Here is a 20,644-nt window from a genome sequence, read left to right as displayed (position 1 = left end):
CTTTGGTGGGCTTACTCTTTTAGCCCACCACACTTCTTCCCCCACCCACTCCCACCCTCCTCCCACCCCAGGGAATCCAAGTGGAGGGAAAAGTCTGGGACGTTGCTCAAAGGGGCTTACTTAAAAAGTGTGACGGGTTTTCTTTTTTGGGGGGATTGTTTTGTTTTTGTCTAATGTGAATTTGCCTTCTACTTTCTAATGAAATTACTCATCAGTTGAATTCTTTAAGTATCTAAATAAAATTGAGTTTCTGTTAATATGAAGTTTATCCTTTTTATGCTATATTTTATCCTGAACTGCTCATGCCTCCTGGCCACGTCTGAGTACTCTGTATGGTGCCCAGGCCCATTTTGGATTAGCAGAGTCCTGCTAGGTTAGCCTAGTGGTGGACAGACACAGCCTTATTAGTTCTAGATATTTTTGTGTACTTTACTCTTCTTCCCATGTTATTTCACAATTTGTGCAGAATCTGATTGGAGCAATAATTTAGTAAGAACACGGAAACATACCTAAGTTATGTCAGTATCCAGATGTTTGAAGATAGAGGAATATACAGAGTGGGTTTATTTTACAATCATCCACTTTAAGTTACTTCTAGGAATTCTGTGCCTTTGAAAATGTAGATTGATTTCTGGGACTTCCCTGGTGGTACATTGATTAAGAATCCTCCTTGCAAAGCAGGGGACATGGGTTCGATCCTTGGTCAAGGAACTGAAATCCCACATGTTTCAGAGCAACTAAGCCCGCAAGCACTACAACTAAGAGGGCCTGTGTGCCTCAAGCAAAGATCCCCCAGGGTGCAAGGAAGATCCCACGTGCCGTAGCTGACTCAATGCAGCCAAATAAATAAATTAATTTATTATTAAAAAGTATAGATTCATTTCTAATAAGTAAAGAGCAAGCGAGTGTGGTGCTAGCTATTTCTCCTACCAGATGGTCACTGAACTTGCCTCATGGCCACTGTGTCACAAACGGTAGTGGGTTTGGTCGCAGTGGACACAGGTTTGGTTGAACTACATTATTCTGATTTTCCCCGAACCTTTCAGAGCCTTTCTTACATTTACAGAATGGTGCAGAGTAGTTTTGAGAAGAAAACTTTTTGAAAGCTCCTTCAAAAAAGCTTTGAAAGCTCCTAAGTATAAACACGTCATGACTTGGTAAATAAAACTGCTTTTTGTTGTGTTTTATTTGGTTTTCAGGTACTTCCAGAAATAGATGTCAAGATATCCCACAGACATCAGGTTCACATCCTACTTCAGAAGAGCTACGGAAGAGAAGAGAAGCCTACTTTGAAAAGTAAAGTAGTTGGTACCATATTAAAACTGCATATTTTATATTTACTTTGGCTATTTTGTCTATTTGTATACATATAGCTTTGACCTCGGAGAAGGCAATGGCACCCCACTCCAGTACTCTTGCCTGGAAAATCCATGGACGGAGGAGCCTGATCGGCTGCAGTCCATGGTGTCGCTAAGAGTTGGACATGACTGAGCGACTTCACTTTCACTTTTCACTTTGATGCATTGGAGAAGGAAATGGCAACCCACTCCAGTGTTCTTGCCTGGAGAATCCCAGGGATGGGGAAGCCTGGTGGGCTGCTGTCTATGGGGTCGCACAGAATTGGACACGACTGAAGCGACTTAGCAGCAGCAGCAGCTTTGATTTAACCATTTATTTAGAATTTTCTCCTTTTTTAAAAGACTGGCAGGCACTAGCCTGCCCCTATGAACATTTGAATGTAGTTTTAAAAAATTTGTAGCTAATAAACTGAAATCAAATATAGTTTTAGGAGAAAACTTTGCCTCAGTACTAATTAAATTTTCATGAAATAGGGTGAAGGAAGCCGTGTAAAATTTCAGTCATCAAAAGGAGAATGGAATTGGATCAAGGCAAGAACAAAACCCTGTGGTCCTTTGAATATACTTCTTGGTTATCTGACTAACCCTACAAAGTTCGGTCAATTAATAGGAAAAACACCATTTATCATAGGAGAACGCACTCTCAAATAGAGCTGGTGCTTAACTGCTCTGCTTGTTACCACACCTGGGGAGGGGGGAGGCTACCACAGGCCTGTCAGCATCGGGGGCATAAGAGTAACCGTAAATCTCAACCATCAGCTCCTAGGACCTAACTTTGTGCCCAGCTGTATAAGTGCTCTCAAAATAGAAATTTCACCCATATCGTTATCCTTGCCAGTAACCATCATTCACAGGTCTTCATCCCCTTTTCTCTTTTTTAAAGATAAAACTCCATCTTACCATCACAAGATCTCTAATAGATAGTCAGATCCTCTGATCCCAGCTCAGAGAACTAAGGCAGTGGCTGAGTCTGGCCTGTTATTTACTATATTTTATCAATTCTAAGATGCACATATTTTCACATTTCAACATCTCTGCAATTCGGAAGACTCTTACACATCATAATTGGTAGTACTTTAGCTGTATCTAAAATGTTGGCGCATTTTACATTGGATGGTATAATGAAGATAATATTTACCTTGTTTTCTGTTTTTTTTAAGTCACAACTCAGAAGTATATGAAGGAAAGTTCTGATCAACTGACATCCTCTTAATGTGAGATATTTCTAGTCTTTATTCAGTGATAGATTAATGGATTTAATTCTGTATAAAAATCTCAAAATAGTGCTTATTAGTGCTTGTCACTCCCTTTACAATTTTAAATTTAACTTTTTTATTTTTTAAATATGATAAACTTCAAATTTATGTTCAAGTAGAGAAACTAGCATAAAGAACCCTGATATATCTGTTGCCCACATATAACAAATATCAGCACATTGGCTATTTTGGTTTTTATGCCCCTGTCTCCCTGCTATTTACTCTTGTTCCCACCCCCACCCCCACCCCCCTGCAGGGTGGGGATATTTTGTAATAAATCTAAATCATAATATTTCATCTGTATTGATTTTCATGTCTGTCTCTAAAATACATGGTTTTTTCTTAATATCACCAAATGCTTTTGTCACACAATAATAGAATAAAGATCAGATGATAATTATTAATTGTAGTTCTGTAATATCATCAACTAACTAGTCAGTGCTAAAAACAGCTTTCAGTGTTTAACTAGATAAAAAATAATATTTTGGAAAATTTATCTTATGATAAATTTATCGTAAAATATCTAAATCTAAAAAAACACAATCCTACCATTAGTAACTAATGATATTGTTTTGACAGTCACACTTCTACTCACACAAATGCATGTATATTGTATATCACATGTTCCCATGATTGCAAATATTTTTTGCAAGAGGCTATGTTGTAGTTCATAAAATGTCTGTATCACAATTTATGAACCTATTGATTTTTGCTATTATAATTAATAATGCAATGAGCAATCCTTGTATTAACTTTATGCCTCACATCTCTCATCATTTCTTTTATTTATCCTGAAAATTTCAGATTACTAAGTTAAAATGCAGGAACATTTTTAAAGCCTTGGTAAAGATTTCTAAACTGCTCTCCAAAACAGATTCCAAGTGATACCTCTACCATGCTTCTTTGAGACTTTAGTTTTTTCCAGAATAAACATAGACATACTTTATAGAGAGACTGTTAAATTCACAAGTACATCCAAGAAAAGGAAACCATCTTTAAAGTATACAAACAAATCCCTCTTTTATTAAAGGAAGTCTTTAAGATTTTTGGATTAAAAATGTAGAACTTCCAGTAAATTAAAATTTACAAAGGATAATGCAGTGACTAACATTTCATAATGACTAAGTTATAACAAGCAGAATGCTAGCTATAACTGTTGCAGATGTTTTATTCAATGTTGTACCCTTTTAAAAATGTCTGAGTCTCCTTTCTGATCGGGGTTAGTTGATTGGGTAAGAAAGTACAGCGATGGTTCCAGCTTCAGCCTCCTATCCCCTACCTCCGAGTTTGACTTTGAAAATACTGGTGGTAACTTGGGTAGACCTAGTGAATGTTTTACACGGTTAGTTGTTGCTGAGAAGAGTTAAGACCTAACTTCTTGGGGTTGCTTTTTAACTTTGGTTAGCGTTCAGAATCTTGTAGGACTCATGATTGAAGGAGCTGAGAAACTAATTTTTGCCTTTCACTAGAATTCCTGATTACTAAACCTAGATGGGTCCTTGTCACAATAGCTTGTATTGTGGAGAACTTGGCTGTAAGGCTGTGGAGCCATTTCTTCCTTCTGATCTTTTCCATACTTACCCTGGTGCTAATTTGTTATTCACTGAAATTTATAGTTTTTTTTTTTTTCCTGTAGAGTATTTGAAGCTTCATACTTAATGTAGTAGCCACAGTTTAGCCATGGTGTTCATGGATTAAGCGTGAAAATACTGTTGAATGTCTACCTGTTACAAATTTATAGTTTATGAGTAGGTGTTCTTAGCTGATACTTTCATAGCTGTAATATTTTTTCCCAGTGGTAATCTCCAAATCCATGGTACATATAGAACCCTGAACAAAATTCTACTTTATCAGGTATATCATTGTAAAACCTTTGTAACTCCCATATTATGAACATCAAATGAGGCAATGTGTATAAAACTGTTTTGTAAACTGTGAAGTAGCCTACGGATACACTTGGCATTATTAATGCCTTCTCCAGATGTAACTCTGAAATGATGCTGGTTCGTTCTTTCTGTCACTAAAAAAGTGATTCTTAACCAGGAGAGAAACAAGGGGACCCATTCCCTTCTCCAGGGGAATCTTCCTGACCCAGGGGTTGAACCTGGATCTCTGCATTGCAGGCAGATTCTTTACCATCTGAGCCACCAGGAAAACCCAATGTTTCCATAGTCATGGGTTACTGTGATTTTTTGATTACCTAATACTTGAACTACCACTTTAGTGGCGTGATGTAGTTTATCAGAGTCTACCTTAAAAAACAGAAACTACTTAGAGATTTTTTAAAATGTTTAACTGGAGGATAATTGCTTTACAGTGTTGTGTTGGTTTCTGCTGTACAACAGTGTGAATCAGCCATAAATATACATATATCCCCTCCCTCTCAAGCCTCCTTTGGACAAAGTGGAATCAGGATATCGAGTTTAAAAACACACTGCTTTAGCTGTGACCCTAGGACCAGGGAGCTGCCACCACAGTTGCCTAGACATGGGAACCTGCAGTCTGGCCCCCACTGCAGCTGCCAGGAAGCAGGATTGTGGAACTGGTGTCTCCATGGCTTTACTTGCCAGCAGAGACCCACCAAAGCTGCAGGAAGATGACTATACCTCCTCTGCCATGTAAGTCTCGGGCATGTGTTTAACTGGTAGCCAGACTCCTAGCTTGAAAACAGTCTTAAGACGTGTAGTTTTCAGTTTTCCCGCCTTTCTCATGCTGAAGATATGTTAGAAGGCTCAGGGGGAAAGGATGCTGATTTACTGTTTAAACATGTTCCATCTTACAGTGTCCCCACATAGGAAAGGTGTCAAAATACTCTCAAGGCTGGCAGTTGATTTACTTCTCACTTTGAAGTAGAATGAAAGTTATCTCTCCCAAGGCGCTGTCTCACCTATCACTCCCTTGCATTCTGAAGTACTTTCTTGGAGGGGGAGGAGGGCGTGGAGACGATGCGCCAGGAATTCCTCCCACCTCACAGCCTTTTTCGTGTCACATTCCAGAATCAGAGTATGCTTGTGGGAGCCCACTGCCTATGTGTCCCTTGTTGGCCGTGCTCACCAGAACTTGTGCATACATCAGTGTCTGGCTCAGAGGCCAGCAGGGAAAAACTGCAAGTCCCGCTGGCTGAATTTGCCTCGTTGCTCATATTTAAAACACAAGATTAAGAGGGGCCCTAGCAAAAAGCATGCTATTCTATTCTGTTTTATAGTGTTGCATGTGTTAGTTGCTCAGTCACGTCTGACTCTTTGTGACCCCACGGATTGTAGCCCACCAGGCTCCCCTGTCCATGGGATTTTCCAAGTAAGAATACGGAGTGGGTAGCCATTTCCTTCTCCAGGGGATCTTCCCGACCCAGGGATTGAACCAGGTGTCCTGCATTGCAGGCAAATGCTTTACCGTCTGAGCTACAAGGGAAGCCTTATTGTGTTACTGGGCATTTAAAAATTCTGCTTCTTCCTGACTTCAGATTATACTACAAAGCTACAGTCATCAAGACAGTATGGTACTGGCACAAAAATAGAAATATAGACCAATGGGACAAGATAGAAAGCCCAGAAATAAACCCATGCACCTATGGGTACCTTCTTTTTGACAAAAGAGGTAAGAATATACAATGGGCCAAAGACAGCCTCTTCAGTAAATGGTGCTGGGAAAACTGGACAGCTACATGTAAAAGAATGAAATTATGATACTTCCTAACACCATACACAAACATAAAGTCAAAATGGATTAAAGACCTAAATGTAAGACCAGAAACTATAAAACTCTTACAGTAAAACATAGGCAGAACACTGGATGACATAAATCAAAGCAAGATCCTCTATGACCCACCTCCTAGAATAATGGAAATAAAAACAAAAGTGAAGAAGTGGGACCTGATTAAACTTAAAAGCTTTTGCACAGCAAAGGAAACTGTAAGCAAGGTGAAAAGACAACCTTCAGAATGAGAGAAAATAATAGCAAATCAAACAACTGACAAAGGATTAATTTCCAAAATATACAAGCAGCTCATACAACTCAATACCAGAAAAACAACCCAATCAAAAAGTGGGAAAGAGACCTAAACAGATATTTCTCCAAAGAAGACATACAGATGGCTAACAAACACATGAAAAGATGCTCAACATCACTCATTATCAGATATGCAAATTAAAACCACAATGAGGTACCATTTCACACCAGTCAGAATGGCTGCGATCCAAAAGTCTACAAGCAATAAATGCTGGAGAGGGTGTGGAAAATACGGAACCCTCTTACACTGTTGGTGGGAATGCAAACTAGTACAGCCACTATGGAGAACAGTGTGGAGATTCCTTAAAAAACTGGAAATAGAACTGCCATACGACCCAGCAATCCCACTGCTGGGCATACACACTGGGGAAACCAGAAGGGAAAGAGACACGTGTACCCCAGTGTTCATCGCAGCACTGTTTATAATAGCCAGGACATGGAAGCAACCTAGATGTCCATCAGCAGATGGATGGATAAGAAAGCTGTGGTACATATACACAATGGAGTACTACTCAGCCATTAAAAAGAATACATTTGAATCAGTTCTAATGAGGTGGATGAAACTGGAGCCTATTATACAGAGTGAAGTAAGCCAGAAAGAAAAACACCAATACAGTATACTAACGTATATATATGGAATTTAGAAAGATGGTAACAACAACCCTGTATGCAAGATAGCAAAAGAGACACTGATGTATAGAACAGTCTTTTGGACTCTATTTGGTGAGGGGGGGATGATTTGGGAGAATGGCATTAAAACATGTATAATATCATGTAAGAAATGAGTCTCCAGTCCAGGTTCGATGCAGGATACAGGAAGCTTGGGGATGGTGCACTGGGATGACCCAGAGGGATGGTATGGGGAGGGAGGTAGAAGGGGGTTCAGGATGGGGAACACGTGTACACCCATGGCGGATGCATGTTGATGTATGGCAAAACCATTACAATATTGTAAAGTAAAAAAATAATATAAATTAAAAAGGGACGGGATATATGTATACCTATGGCTGATTCATGTTGAGGTTTGACAGAAAACAAAATTCTGTAAAGCAATTAACCTTCAATAAAAAAATAAACAGTAAAAAGAGAAATACAGAGGGTGAGGTTGATAAAAAGCCAGAAAGTATCATTCATTATCCCATTAAAGAATTTTGTATTCATAAAAAAATTCGGCTTCCTTTAAAAATCCTTTTATGCATTTTTTTGAAACTATAGCTTCTTACTTAAATTGTCAGCTGTTTATAAGTTTTGTTTCTTAAAAACTTTTAGCATATATATATATATGTGTGTATATGAAGTAATTTTAAACTGACGTAAAAGCAGAAATAGTTCAGAGTTCCTTATACCCTCCATCCTGAACCACTTTAGAATAACTGACAAACACAATTTCCCATTATATTTCTCAAAACTTAAGTGTATATTTTCTGAGTATAAAGACACCGTCCTACCTATTTACATCATAACCATCATGTTTAAATGTTTTAATGTGTGAATTGTTATGACATGGATTTTCCTTTTGAAAAAAAAAATACAGGGAGAATTTACTTTAATGCAGCAGGTATTAGTGAAACTTGATGATGCAGTTTAAATGGTTGTTTTCATTTCTGTCATTCATAAAGTATTTGGTGGCAGGCACAGGTGAGGTACTGGAGAAACAAGCAGGATAAGCTTTGTGCTCTCGTTAGTTTGTGATTCTGCAGGGGGAGAGAGGCAAAAGAATATCAGATGATGATAGTTTATACTGAAAATTAGATGAGAGTGTGAGAATGGAAGGTGGCTGCTTTAGCTCAAACAGTCAGGAAATACCCTGTGTCCATGGGCTTCACCAGGCAAGAATACTGGAGTGGGTTGCCATTTCCTCCTTCAAGGGATCTTCCTGACCTGGGGATCAAATCTGGGTCTCCTGCATTACCAGGCAGATTCTTCAGCATCAGAGCCACCAGGGAAGCCTCTGAGGAGACACTGAAGCCTAGATATGAATGATAGGAAGGAGCCAGCCATGGAAGGATCATTTTAATCTGCCCATAATTTGAGATGCTTTATCTTTTCAAAGGTGCTTATTTTCAGTGACTTCTAACAATATTAAGGACCTGTAAACCAACACAGAGTCACTATTTTATTTGCATAAAAATAGTGACTCCATTGGTACAATGTGTTATTTTTATGGTGAAAATACCTATCTGTTAATTTGTCTGATAAATGTGAATTTTCTATCTAGGTTTCCTAGGATCAGCACTGTGATGCTTTTCAGTAATTTATGTCAGACTGATTGCTCTTTTTTTTTTTAAATTGAAGTGTAGTTGATTTATAATGTGTTAACTTCAGGTGTACATCAAAATTGTTGAGATATATGTATGTATATATTCTTTTTCAGATTCTTTTCCATTATAGATTATTATAAGGTATTGAATATAGTTCACTATGCTATACAGTAGGAGCTTGTTATATATTTTATATGTAGTAGTATATATCTATTAATCCCCAACTCCTCATTTATCCCCCCACCTTTACCCTTTGGTAATCATAAGTTTGTTTTCATCAGAATGATTGCTCTTGCCTTCTTTGGGGGTGTTCAAGCCAGTGACACTTTTGTTCTGTGGAACCATTTATTTTCCATGGGAATGGTTTTTCTCATGGCATATTTATTCTTAGGTTTTGTTTTTTAAATGTACATTCACTCTTGAATGTTTCAGGCAGCAGCAGCAGCAGCAACAACCAGCTCCTCCAGGACAGCTTACACATCTGTGTGAAAAGTCGAGCACAAGCTCCGAAGCACCTGACCGTGATCTAGGTAGGCCTCCCGACCATACATCACGTTTGTCACCTGCATGCTGTCTTTGACACACAGGCTCCATGGGATTTTTGGCTTTGTAGGCTTTTTTCTCCTCTTTCATTATACTGAAATTCTTGAATGAATTTGTGATCTACTAAACTTTCTTGGATTAAGGAGCTGGCTGACTCCTTAATGTACTTGTGTCCTTAAAACAGTCAATGAATGTTTTGCTTTAAAATTATAAATAGTACTTGCAATGTCACAGTAATTGGTACATTTTCCAAAAGTTTCTCAAAGATAATGAATAATAGTAGGTGGAAAATAAGTTCATTTTACTCCTTGGAAAACTAAAAACACTTGAGTGTAGTTTGCATTACAACGTAGAAGTCTAGAATTACTTATTAGACCTTGGTTTAATAAATAGGTCTTCAATGTTGGCCAGTTATTGGTAGTAGAAACTGAGTGAAAAATAAACTGTATCCAACAAAGAACTTGTAAGTAGGACATAAAAAGAGCTCTCAAAACTAAGAAAACAACTCAAAAAGATGCGCAAAGGATTTGAACATTTTACCAGGTATATGGATGAAAATTGGGCATGGAAATACACTGAACATCACTAGACATTAGGGAAATGCAAACTAAACCCACAATGAGATGCCATTACACACTTGCAAGAAAGACTTAAGAAAATAATTAAATTGACAATACCAAATGCAGGCAAGAATCAGAGCAACTGGGACTCTCATACATTGTTAGTAGGAGTGTAAAATGGTGCAACAACTCTGGAAAACAGTTTAGTATTTTCTTACAAACTTAAATGTACACTTAACCATGGAATCCAGTAGTGCGACTCCTAGTATCTAACCTAGAGAAAAGAAAATTAGATTCACACAAAAACTTACTGTGAATGCTCTAGATGATTTGTTCATAATAGCCCCAAACAGGAAGCTGCTTAAAGGTTGTTCTTCAGATGGTGAATAGACACATAAACTGTTACATCCAAACAAAGGACTACTATTAGCAATAAAAAGGAATGAACTGGTACTTTTTCTTACACATTCTGCTAAGTACAGCTAACAACCCTGGGCTTTTGTATAAAGCAAATATAAGCCGAATCTGAAAGGCAGAGAGAAGACAAACTGGCTGGGAAGCTCAGGACCAGAGAAAGACAGTGTGGTTAGTAGCCTCGATTTTCTTTTTGCCCCAAGAAAAGCCTACTCTGTGGAGTCATTGATCATAGAGAAAGCAAGGAAATTCCAGAAAAACATCTGCTTGATTGACTGTGTTAAAGTCTTTGACTGTGGGGATCACAGCAAATTGTGGAAAAGTATTAAAAAGATGGGGATACCAGATCATATTACCTGTCTCCTGAGAAACCTGTAAGGAGGCAAAAATATACAATGGAGAAAAGACAATCTGTTTAGCAAGTGGTGCTGGGAAAACTGGTCAGCCACCTGTGAAAGAATGAAACTAGAACACTTCTAACACCATACACAAAAATAAACTCAAAATGAATTAAAGATCTAAATGTAAGACTGGAAACTATAAAACTCTTAGAGGAAAACATAGGCAGGACACTCTCTGACATAAATCACAGCAAGATCCTGTATGACCCACCTTCCAGAGGAATGGAAATAAAAACAAAAATAAACAAATGGGACCTAATTAAACTGAAAGTTTTTGCACAACTAAGGAAACTATAAGCAAGGTGAAAAGGAAGCCTTCAGAATGGGAGAAAATAATAGCAAACAAAACAACTGACAAAGAATTAATCTCAAAAATGTACAAGCAGCTCATGCAGCTCAATACCAGAAAAATGAACAACCCAATCAAAAAGTGGGCCAAAGAACTAGAGACATTTCTCCAAAGAAGACATACAGAGGGCTAAAAAACACATGAAAAGATGCTCAACATCACTCATTATCAGAGAAATGCAAATCAAAACCACAATGTACCATCTCATGCCAGTCAGAATGGCTGCCATTAAAAAGTCTACAGACAATAAATGCTGAGGAGGTTGTAGAGAAGAGGGAACCCTCTTACACTCTTTGTGGGAATGCAAACTGGTACACCTGCTATGGAGAACAGTATGCTAAGTCACTTTAGTCGTGTCTGACTCTGTGTGACCCCATAGACTGCAGCCCACCAGGCTCTGCCATCCCTGGGATTCTCCAGGCAAGAACACTGGAGTGGGTTGCCATTTCCTTCTCCAATGCATTAAAGTGAAAAGTGAACGTGAAGTCACTCAGTCGTGTCCGACTCTTCGCAACCCCATGGACTGCAGCCTACCAGGCTCCTCTGTCCATGGGATTTTCCAGGCAAGAGTGCTGGACTGGGTTGCCATTGCCTTCTCCAGGAGAACAATATGGATATTCCTTAAAAAACTGGAAGTAGAACTGCCATATGACCCAGCAGTTCCACTGTTAGGCATACACAATGAGGAAACCAGAATTGAAAGAGACACATATACCTCAGTGTTCACTGCAGCACTTTACAATAGCTAGAACATGGAAGCAACCTAGATGTCCATCAGCAGACGAACGGATAAGGAAGTTGAGGTACATATATACACAATGAGATATTACGCAGCTATAAAAAAAGAATGCATTTGAGTCAGTTCTAATGAGTTGGATGAAACTGGAGCCTATTATACAGAGTAAAGTAAGTCAGAAAGAGAAACACCAGTACAGTATATTAATGCATATATATGGAATTTAGAAAGACAGTAATGACGATCCTATATACAAGGCAGTAAAAGAGACACATGTAAAGAACAGACTTTTGGACTATGTGGGGGAAGGCGAGAGTGGGGTGATTTTGAGAGAACAGAATTGAAGTATGTATATTACCATAGGTAAAAATAGATGACCAGTGCAAGTTCAATGCATGAAGCAGGGTACTCAAAACTGGTGCTCTGGGACAACCCAGAGGGATGGGATAGGGGAGAGAGGTCAGAGGGGGGTTCAGGACGAGGGGACACGTGCACCATCCCTGATTCATGTCGATGTGTGGCAAAAACCACCACAATATTGTAATTATCCTCCAACTAAAATAATGTAAAAAAACCTAGACAGTGTATTAAAAAGTAGAGATATTACTTTGCTTACAAAGGTCTGTATAATCAAAGCTATGATTTTTCCAGTAGTCATGCATAGATGTGAGAACTGGACAATAAAAAAGGCTGAGCACCAAAAAATTGATGCCTTTGAACTGTGGTGTTAGAGAAGACTCTTGAGAGTCCCTTGTACAACAAGGAGATCAAACCAGTCAAGCCTAAAGGAAATCAACCCTGAATATTCATTGGAAGGACAGATGCTGAAGCTGAAGCCCCAATACTTTGGCCACTTGATGCGAAGAGCTGACTCACTGGAGAAGACCCTGGTGCTGAGAAAGATTGAAGGCAGAAAGAATAGAGGATGACAGAGAATGAGATGGTTGGATGGCCTCACTGACTCATTGGGCATGGGTTTGACTGGACTCCAGGAGATGGCGAAGGACAGGGAAGCCTGGTGTGGTGCAATCCATGGCATGGCAGAGTCAGACACAACTGAGTGAGTGAACAACAATGGGGAACTGGATCCCACCTGCCACAACTAAGAGTTTCCATGCTGCAAGTAAAAGATACCCCCTGTGCCACCAAAAAAAAAAAAAAAAAAGATCCTGCATGCTGCAACTAAAACACAGCATAGCCAAATAAATCTTAAAAAGAACACTAGGAGGAATAAAAATACATGTAAACACAATAGACTTGCCTCTCCTGTTCAGTTTTTTAAAATATGTTTTACGATTGCAGGAAGAATTATAACTGATTTGGTTTTTACTGTAAAATATAGGAAATACTTAAGGCAATTATAATTAGAGGAAAGTAAAGGGAGGTAAGATTTTTAACTTTCATTTGAACTGGTGCAGCCACTCTGAAAAATAATTTGGTAATTTCTATAAAACCTGAATATACAGTGACAATACAGCCATCAGTTATATTCCCATTTAATCCTAGAGAAATTAAAACTTCTATCCATGCAAAAACCTGTACTTGAATGCTCATAGCATCTTTGTCATGATAAAAACTGGAAAAAACAAGTGTGCTACAGTAGGTGAATGGTTAAACCAACTGCGGTACATCCATCCCACGGATACGTCTCAGTATTAAAAAGAAACCAGGAAGTGTACTCCTGGTTCAGTGGTTAAGACTTCTGTGCTTCCACTCCTAGGGGCACAGGTTAGATCATTGGTCAGGGAACTGAGATCCTGCATGGCATGTGGTGTGGCGAAAAGAATTAAAAAAAAAATTTTTTTTTTAACTTTTTAAAAAAAAGAAACCAGTTGTAGATACACGCAGCAGCTTAGATGTATCTCAAGGGCATTATGCTGAGTACAAAAAAATAGATCTCAAAAGATCTCATATGTAGGATTCTAAGTGTGTAGCATTCTAAAAATGACAAATTGATAGAGATGGAAAGCCAGTTAGCGGTTGCCTGCAGTTAAGGAATGTCGGGGGGCAGGGAAGAGAAGTGAGTGTGGATAAAAAGGGGGATTTTGGTGGTACCGTAACAGTTCTCAGTCTGGATTGTGGTGGTGGTGGTGGTTACACAGATCTTCACATACGACAAAATACTATAGAACTATGCACAACATTGTAAATACCAATGTCAGTATTCAGATTTAGGTTTGAGCTGTAGTTACATAAGATTTAATTATTAGGTGAAATTTAGCCAGTGTACACAGGACCTCTTTGAACTATCTTTGCACCTTCCTGTGCATCAATAATTATTTCTCAAAACAAACTTTTCAGTAATGTATGTATCATTGACAGACACAAAGTTAAACTTTCTTTCCCTTAGCATAATGCTTTTGTTGAAGATGCCATATTCAAAGGTTGCATACACAGTGCATGATTGCATTTGTGTTGACATGCAGGAAAAGGCAGAACTGTAGGGCAGAAACCATGTCAGTGGTTGCCTAGACCTAAGGCTTGGGAACTGGCTACGAAGACAGCACGAGGGAGTATTCTGGGTGCATGGGATGGTTCTGTCTGTGTCTGGATGGTGGTGATGGTTACACCACTTGGTATTTGTCAAAACTTGAGGAACTGTCAGAGTGGATTTTACTGTCTGTAGACTTTCAGAATCAACAAAGGAAACTATAGTAGTCAAGTAAACAGTTTCTGAGCACTTACCTTTTGATGACTTGGGAAATTTTCCAGAACTTTCTAAGAAATATGTGTTTTATCCCCTACAGGTGATTCTATGAGTGAAGAAGACATGCTTCAGGCAGCTGTGACCATGTCTTTAGAAACTGTTAGAAGTAAAACAGAAGGAAAAAAGTAATACCTTTCACAAATCATTTAGATACTCAATCTTTCCAATATTGTCCTGTGTGATTACAGCATAGGGTCCATTTTGGTAATGTGTCAAAGAGAACAGTTTTCAACAGAGGAAAAAAGACTTAGGTGGTTTGCAAACAAAACAATGAGAGGGTGGAGAAATACATCAGTTGTAGGACTAAAAAATGATCCTCCAAACACTAGCCAAAGAGGCATTCAGCAATTAAAGAAATTTAAAATAGTTTTCTAAATGTTCTTTTTTCTTTTTTGAGTGTGCAATATCATATCTAAAATTAGGGCATTTTTCTTGGATCTTTTTGCAGACCAACTAATAACTAGCTCTGGCCACAGAACTTTCCCCACACACCTGGTCTTTTCCTCCTTTCTGCATAGGGAATCGGGCTCACTTTTATCATCTAATAGTTGCTCTTATTTCTCTTTAACCAAATTAACCTTGTAGGACAGTGTCTTCTCTGTTTTGATAATAGCAGCGGTTCCAGGATAAGCTGTTTTCCTTCTGACTGTATCGTGCACTTGGGTTGTTTCTCCTCTTTATTTTCTCTGATCACAGTTTCTCTGTTATCTGGTTTTCATTATTTTCTACTACTCTGTTGAAAGACGGTAATGTTTCTTGAGGTTTTTTAGCCCTCGGAGAAGGGATCATTATTTTATGACTCCAGTGCATTCCTGTACTCTGAAATCAGCTCTACACAAGTATTTGAGAGTAAAAGAGAATTCTGTCATTGTGAGCACATCCGTTGTCAGATGCATTGTGGCTCCCTCCTCAGTTAGGTCAGAACTTTAAGGCGTGTTGTAACCCTCCTTCCTGCACCCTGTTATTTCCTTTTCTTTTGAAATTGAGAAAAATAGGAGGAGCATAGTGTGCAAGCTTCCTTCTGTTACATACAGTGTGTGTAAAACAACACACAGGGCCCACTGTGAACGACAGATGAAATGTGGCCTTCGATTTTAGTAGCAGTTTCATTTTATTTTTGCTCTTGTGACTGGAGCTGTTTACAGTTGAGTTATGAAGTGTGGATGTCTGCTTCTGCTGTACGTCTTTTAGTAGGTAGATCTTGCCAGAGATAACCATTTAGAACATGAAAATAATTTACCAACAAAACTGCATTGAAATTTGTACTGTGACTTGACACTTGGCATCATGTTTAAATAGCTTTGAATTACAGAAGGCACAGTACTTAATGGATTTGTAAATAAGAAAGTCTTTAGTTTTGATAAACATTCTTTAATTGGGATGCAGAGTTTCCTGCTGGGTCATTGCAGTGGGATGATTTTCATGAAAGTTAACCATGTCTTTCTGAAATGGGCCTTTTAGACTCTCCCCTTCCCTCATTCTCCATCCCCCTTTGAAGCCCTTTTGAATGTTGAATTGTTCATTAGCTAAAATTTAAGAAGATTCAGCTGACAACTTAGAAAATTAAAGTATGATATATTGCCATACCCTGGTGTATGGCTACACACATTTTATCAGGGAATTTTTTGATGTAGGATTTATTGCTAACTGAAAAGAGATGAGAAAGTACCTTTTATTTATGATTATGAAATAGCTTTTACTTGGATAGAGACAGGCTTTTTTTAAGTCATTATTTTGTGCCAAGTTAAGTTTTATGAAGTTCCCCTTACATAAAATTAAACAGTTTTATTTTAAAATCTAAAGGTTTCTTTTGAGAATTGAAAATGGTTCAGAAGAATTATAAACTTTTAGAAGTGCAAGGGATGTTGGAGTTTGGTACTACTCCCTGAGATTTACAAATCAAAATATTTTAAGACTGGACATTTCTGTAGTTAACCCAAGTATGCTAGTCATATTTTCCATGGATATTTGACCTGTATCTTTTCTCATTGAAAAAAAATACATTCTTACATTTGAATTGATGAACTACCTGATACAAAAGTGAAAAAGCGAATATACATTAAAAAGTTTTAACCTTGAAAATTTATAAAGTTCTTATATTACACACCCTTGCTAACGCACTTATAGGAATATAGGACGTTGACCTTCTTTTGTTAGGGTATTTTTTTAAAGCAGGGCTGAGCACACACTGGATATATTTGAATGTGTTTATTTAGTTTGTTGTGAAATTGTTACATTTGGCAGGCAGACTCAGAATCACTAGTAAACTGCCATCTGGTGTGGATTGGCATAAATATTATTGAACATTTATATTCCATTTCTTAATTGACGGGCCAGTATGTAAAGATGCCAATGCTCATAACCACAGTAAGAAAATTATTAAGTTACGCAAAGTTATAGTTTACACAGGTCATACGGTTTACTTTAAACCACCTGCAAGTCAGAAACAATGAAATTCACCATAACTGTCCTGCTAAGAACTTTTATTTATAGAAAGATTTCCATTCTGTTTTACCAATTGGGAACACCTTAATGTTTAATATTTAAACTATTGGTATCATTTTTCTAATGTATAATTTGTATTACTGGGATAAAATAAGTACCATGGCAATGCTAGTGTTATAAGTGAAGTTTAAACAAGCTTTGGAAATAACACTTTCACACTGATAGATGTCATGGGTTTAATAAGTAGTTATTTATGTTTCAAAAATTCAGAGTAGTTAACATCTAACCTAAACCATCATTAAACATTTTTACCATAATTAACATACAAATACTTCAGTAATGCAAGTAATTTGAAAAGGCTTCTGCAGGTAAACTGTATTTCACCTCTAAGATCTTGGCCAAATAATTTACGATTCACAGAATATTTAAGGTGCTTTCTTTCTTTAAAACTTAATTTTTCTTAATTGAGGCTTTATTCATGCCATAGTTAATGAAGAAAAACTCCAAACTAGTTGAGGAGCAAAACTACCCATACTCTACATTGTTTCATTTGATGTTAAGTCAAGTAAAGTAAGTTTTATGCCAGTAAGAGCCTAAGACATTTTCAATGTCTGCATGTTTGATACTGTTTTCAAATAGTATCACACTAGTGCCAAGATTTACTAAATGTCTTAAAATTGGCCCATTTGGAGGTGCACAAATGCAAAAAAGATGATTCTCAGTGCACAAGCAAAAATGTAATGATGATAATTGAAATTGCCTAGATTGAAAAATAAATCTTAAATGTTTTAAATTCTTAAGAGGATTCAATCTTTAACATTGATGACTTCCTATTAGAAACTTTATCTGAAAAAAAAAAAAAAAGAAACTTTATCTGCAACTGGAGCAACCTATGGCCACTACTTTCAAAGTTAATTGTTGCAGCTGGGCCCTGACAAGTATGGAGATATTACAGATGTGATCTTAATTAAGAAAAATCAGGTTGGATTAATTATTTCAGCAGTATAAGTAAGTTTTCATATTTTCAAAATAAAAACTTTGCTTCATTTCTGGTCCCTTTGTAACCAGCATCTTTTGTTAAAGAAATGAATGAACTTGTATTGTTTTTTAAATACACAACATATTTTTGTTTCATTTTGCTTTCATGAATGAAAATATTGACATGGTTGTTTAATTCTTGAATTTTGATTTTTTTTTTTTTGTTCAAGAAAATGTCTGCTATTTTAATTTTTTTTGCAAAATGGTCTGGCATTTTAAAAAATTAATGCTACTAACCACATCGAAATTATTGCAATTGGCATGTTTAATTATCATAGTATGTCAATAAATGTTTTAAGACTATGGATTCATAAGACAGGGAGTAGAAAGCATTTGTGAAACATATTTGGAAATTCCTGATTTGTTTAGAAAGCACTTCACTTGTCTCTTGCATAGTTCAAAAGTGAATATTTTCAGGAATTTTTTAGAGAGGAAAACATACATTTGAATGTGATTATCTAATTTCTACAACACTGGACTAGTAGGAATGCATTTTTAAAAATTACTGTTCTGTATAAGTAACCTTTGAAATTCAAGTAAAGAATTAAAAGCATCCTTTTGGCCACGACACAGGTGCACTGTGGCAGTGCCATTTGCTCAGGACCCAGCTCTGCAGCCCTTGTGTGTGCGCTCTTCTCTCTGAGCTGTCTTGCCGTTAATACACACACAGGCCTTCCTGTCTGGTCCTTAGAAAAGCCGGGCTTCCAAAGCACTGTTGAACACTGAGGATACTGTTGTTAATGTGGATGGTCGATGAGTTGTATTTTAAATATCAAAGATTATTAAATAAAGATAATGTTTGCTTTTTTTTACTTCTGTTTGTATTTATTGTTCAGTTCATAGCTTTGCCTTCAAAGTGTGGTTGGAGCATTTACACCACTGAGAGCTTTTCAGAAATGCTAAGTTTCAGGCCACACTCCCACCTACAGAAACAGAACCTGCATTTTTAACAAGATCCCCAGGAGATTCCCACACAGAGTGAATGTGAGAAGCATTGTTTTATGGACGTGGTGATAAATGAAGCTGGCTAGGGCCCACTGATAACTCCGTTCCAGCCAACGGTTACCAGAGGGACCACTGTTATTGGATCCTCTGATCTTTTCTGAGAGGCTAAGAATTCCATAATTTTATTTGAAATCTGATTTTTAAATGTTGGCTTGATTTTTTTTTCCCCCACCCTGAGAGCCAAACAAAGCATACTAGGAACAGTTTTTAAGAGTGCTATTCTTCCTCACTGAACTCCGGACACCGGCCTCTAACAATTGGAATCCACCTGGTTCAGGGTTATAGGATCCTCAGGTTTTATAATGACGGCTATCCATTTTAGCTTTAATTAGGGCTGGGCACAAATCTTGAAACAAAAATTTCCACTTGATGACAGGCGACCCTCTTTTTAGTGTAACTCGGTAGCCAAATGGCTCTGATCTCATCAACATCGCCTATGGGCCCTATGAAACCTACTTGTTGATTTGAAGGCACATTTTATGTCAGCTAAAAGCTTTTCAAAGGTTAGGGAAATTTGGGGTTGTCCTTATTCTGAAGATTTGCATGTTTGGGGATCCTTTTAACCATTTTGTGCCTGCCAGGCTCAATGCTCATCATTTTACAGGTAATCTGAGCCCAGCTGAGCTTTTCAGCCTGTACTCTTGACAGTTCCCCTTAAGGCACAGTGGAGCTGGCAGGCCTTATTTTAGGTCTTCGAAGAAACCAGGTTCTTTCTCACCGCCAGGCATCCTCACACTCCCCTTGCTCTTTCACCTTTGCCCTTTTGACATCCTTGTCCCACAAGATCATTGGCCACCTCTGCTATGAGGACTTTCTCTTTCAATTGACCACCACTCTTCATTGGACCTTGTTCTCTCGAGATTGTTCCCGTTCTCCCTGGATCAGAACCTCCCCCCGCTCCCCCCGCCAAAAAAACCCTTTGTCTCGTGAACTATAAGAGAAAAGCAATTCTGTATCATTCATTCACTCACTCAAGAAGACCTGTGTGCATTCCTGGCATGATTCTCAGTGCTTGGAACAGAGCCATGAATCAGACACTCTGCTCCGCTGCTGCTTCCATTCTGATTGGCCATGAGGCAGAGGAAACATTTAAATGACTGACTGTGACTTCATAACATGTTAAGGGCTGTGCTTGTTCTGTGAGATACAAAGACAAAACAGGATGATGTGAGAGCGTGTGACTGGGATGGAGGGCCTTTTCAGACTGGGTTCAAGGAAGGCCTCTGTGGAGGTGCCTTTCAGACACCAGGAAAATGAGGCAGCCGTGCAAGGGTGTGGTGCCACTCCACCTGCCTGAGGAAACAGCAAGCACAGCAACTGAGGTGGGGGTGGCCGCTTGTCTCTGAAGAACACAGAAGGCTGGAGAGACAGGCAGGTAGTGCCCAAAAGCTGGAGTGTATAACATGTTAACAGAAGTCTAGAAAGCGTAGCCAAATAGTTCGGTGTAACAAAATGTAAATACAATCCAAACTTATCTTTGTAAAGCTGTACATAAGATTTTTGTTATGAAATGCAGTATTGCCTCACAAATTGATTGCTTCTCTGAGGTGCCCACCAGTGTTT

At 38.1% G+C, this 20,644-nt stretch overlaps 1 protein-coding gene across 2 annotated transcripts in view; it reads left to right on the top strand.

Annotated features, from left to right (window-relative positions):
• Nucleotides 1-18,887, top strand: part of ATXN3 (ataxin 3) — a 32,777-nt gene extending 13,890 nt beyond the window's left edge. The window contains exons 6-8 of one of the 2 annotated variants that reach the window (XM_010836193.1): nt 1,200-1,296; nt 9,316-9,413; nt 14,634-18,887. In XM_010836193.1, coding sequence (XP_010834495.1) covers nt 1,200-1,296; nt 9,316-9,413; nt 14,634-14,722 — 284 coding nt within the window. In that variant the 3' untranslated portion in view covers nt 14,723-18,887. Of the gene's footprint in view, nt 1-1,199; nt 1,341-9,315; nt 9,414-14,633 lie in introns of those variants that run through there. The other variant, XM_010836194.1, reaches the window with a different exon arrangement.
• The last annotated feature ends 1,757 nt before the right edge of the window (nt 18,888-20,644 follow it).

This window comes from Bison bison, unplaced genomic scaffold, assembly GCF_000754665.1.
Source record: "Bison bison bison isolate TAMUID 2011002044 unplaced genomic scaffold, Bison_UMD1.0 scf7180017864061, whole genome shotgun sequence".
NCBI classification, from domain to species: Eukaryota; Metazoa; Chordata; class Mammalia; order Artiodactyla; family Bovidae; genus Bison; species Bison bison.
Note: the sequence above shows the minus strand (reverse complement) of the source record. Positions and strands in the feature narration are given on the sequence as shown.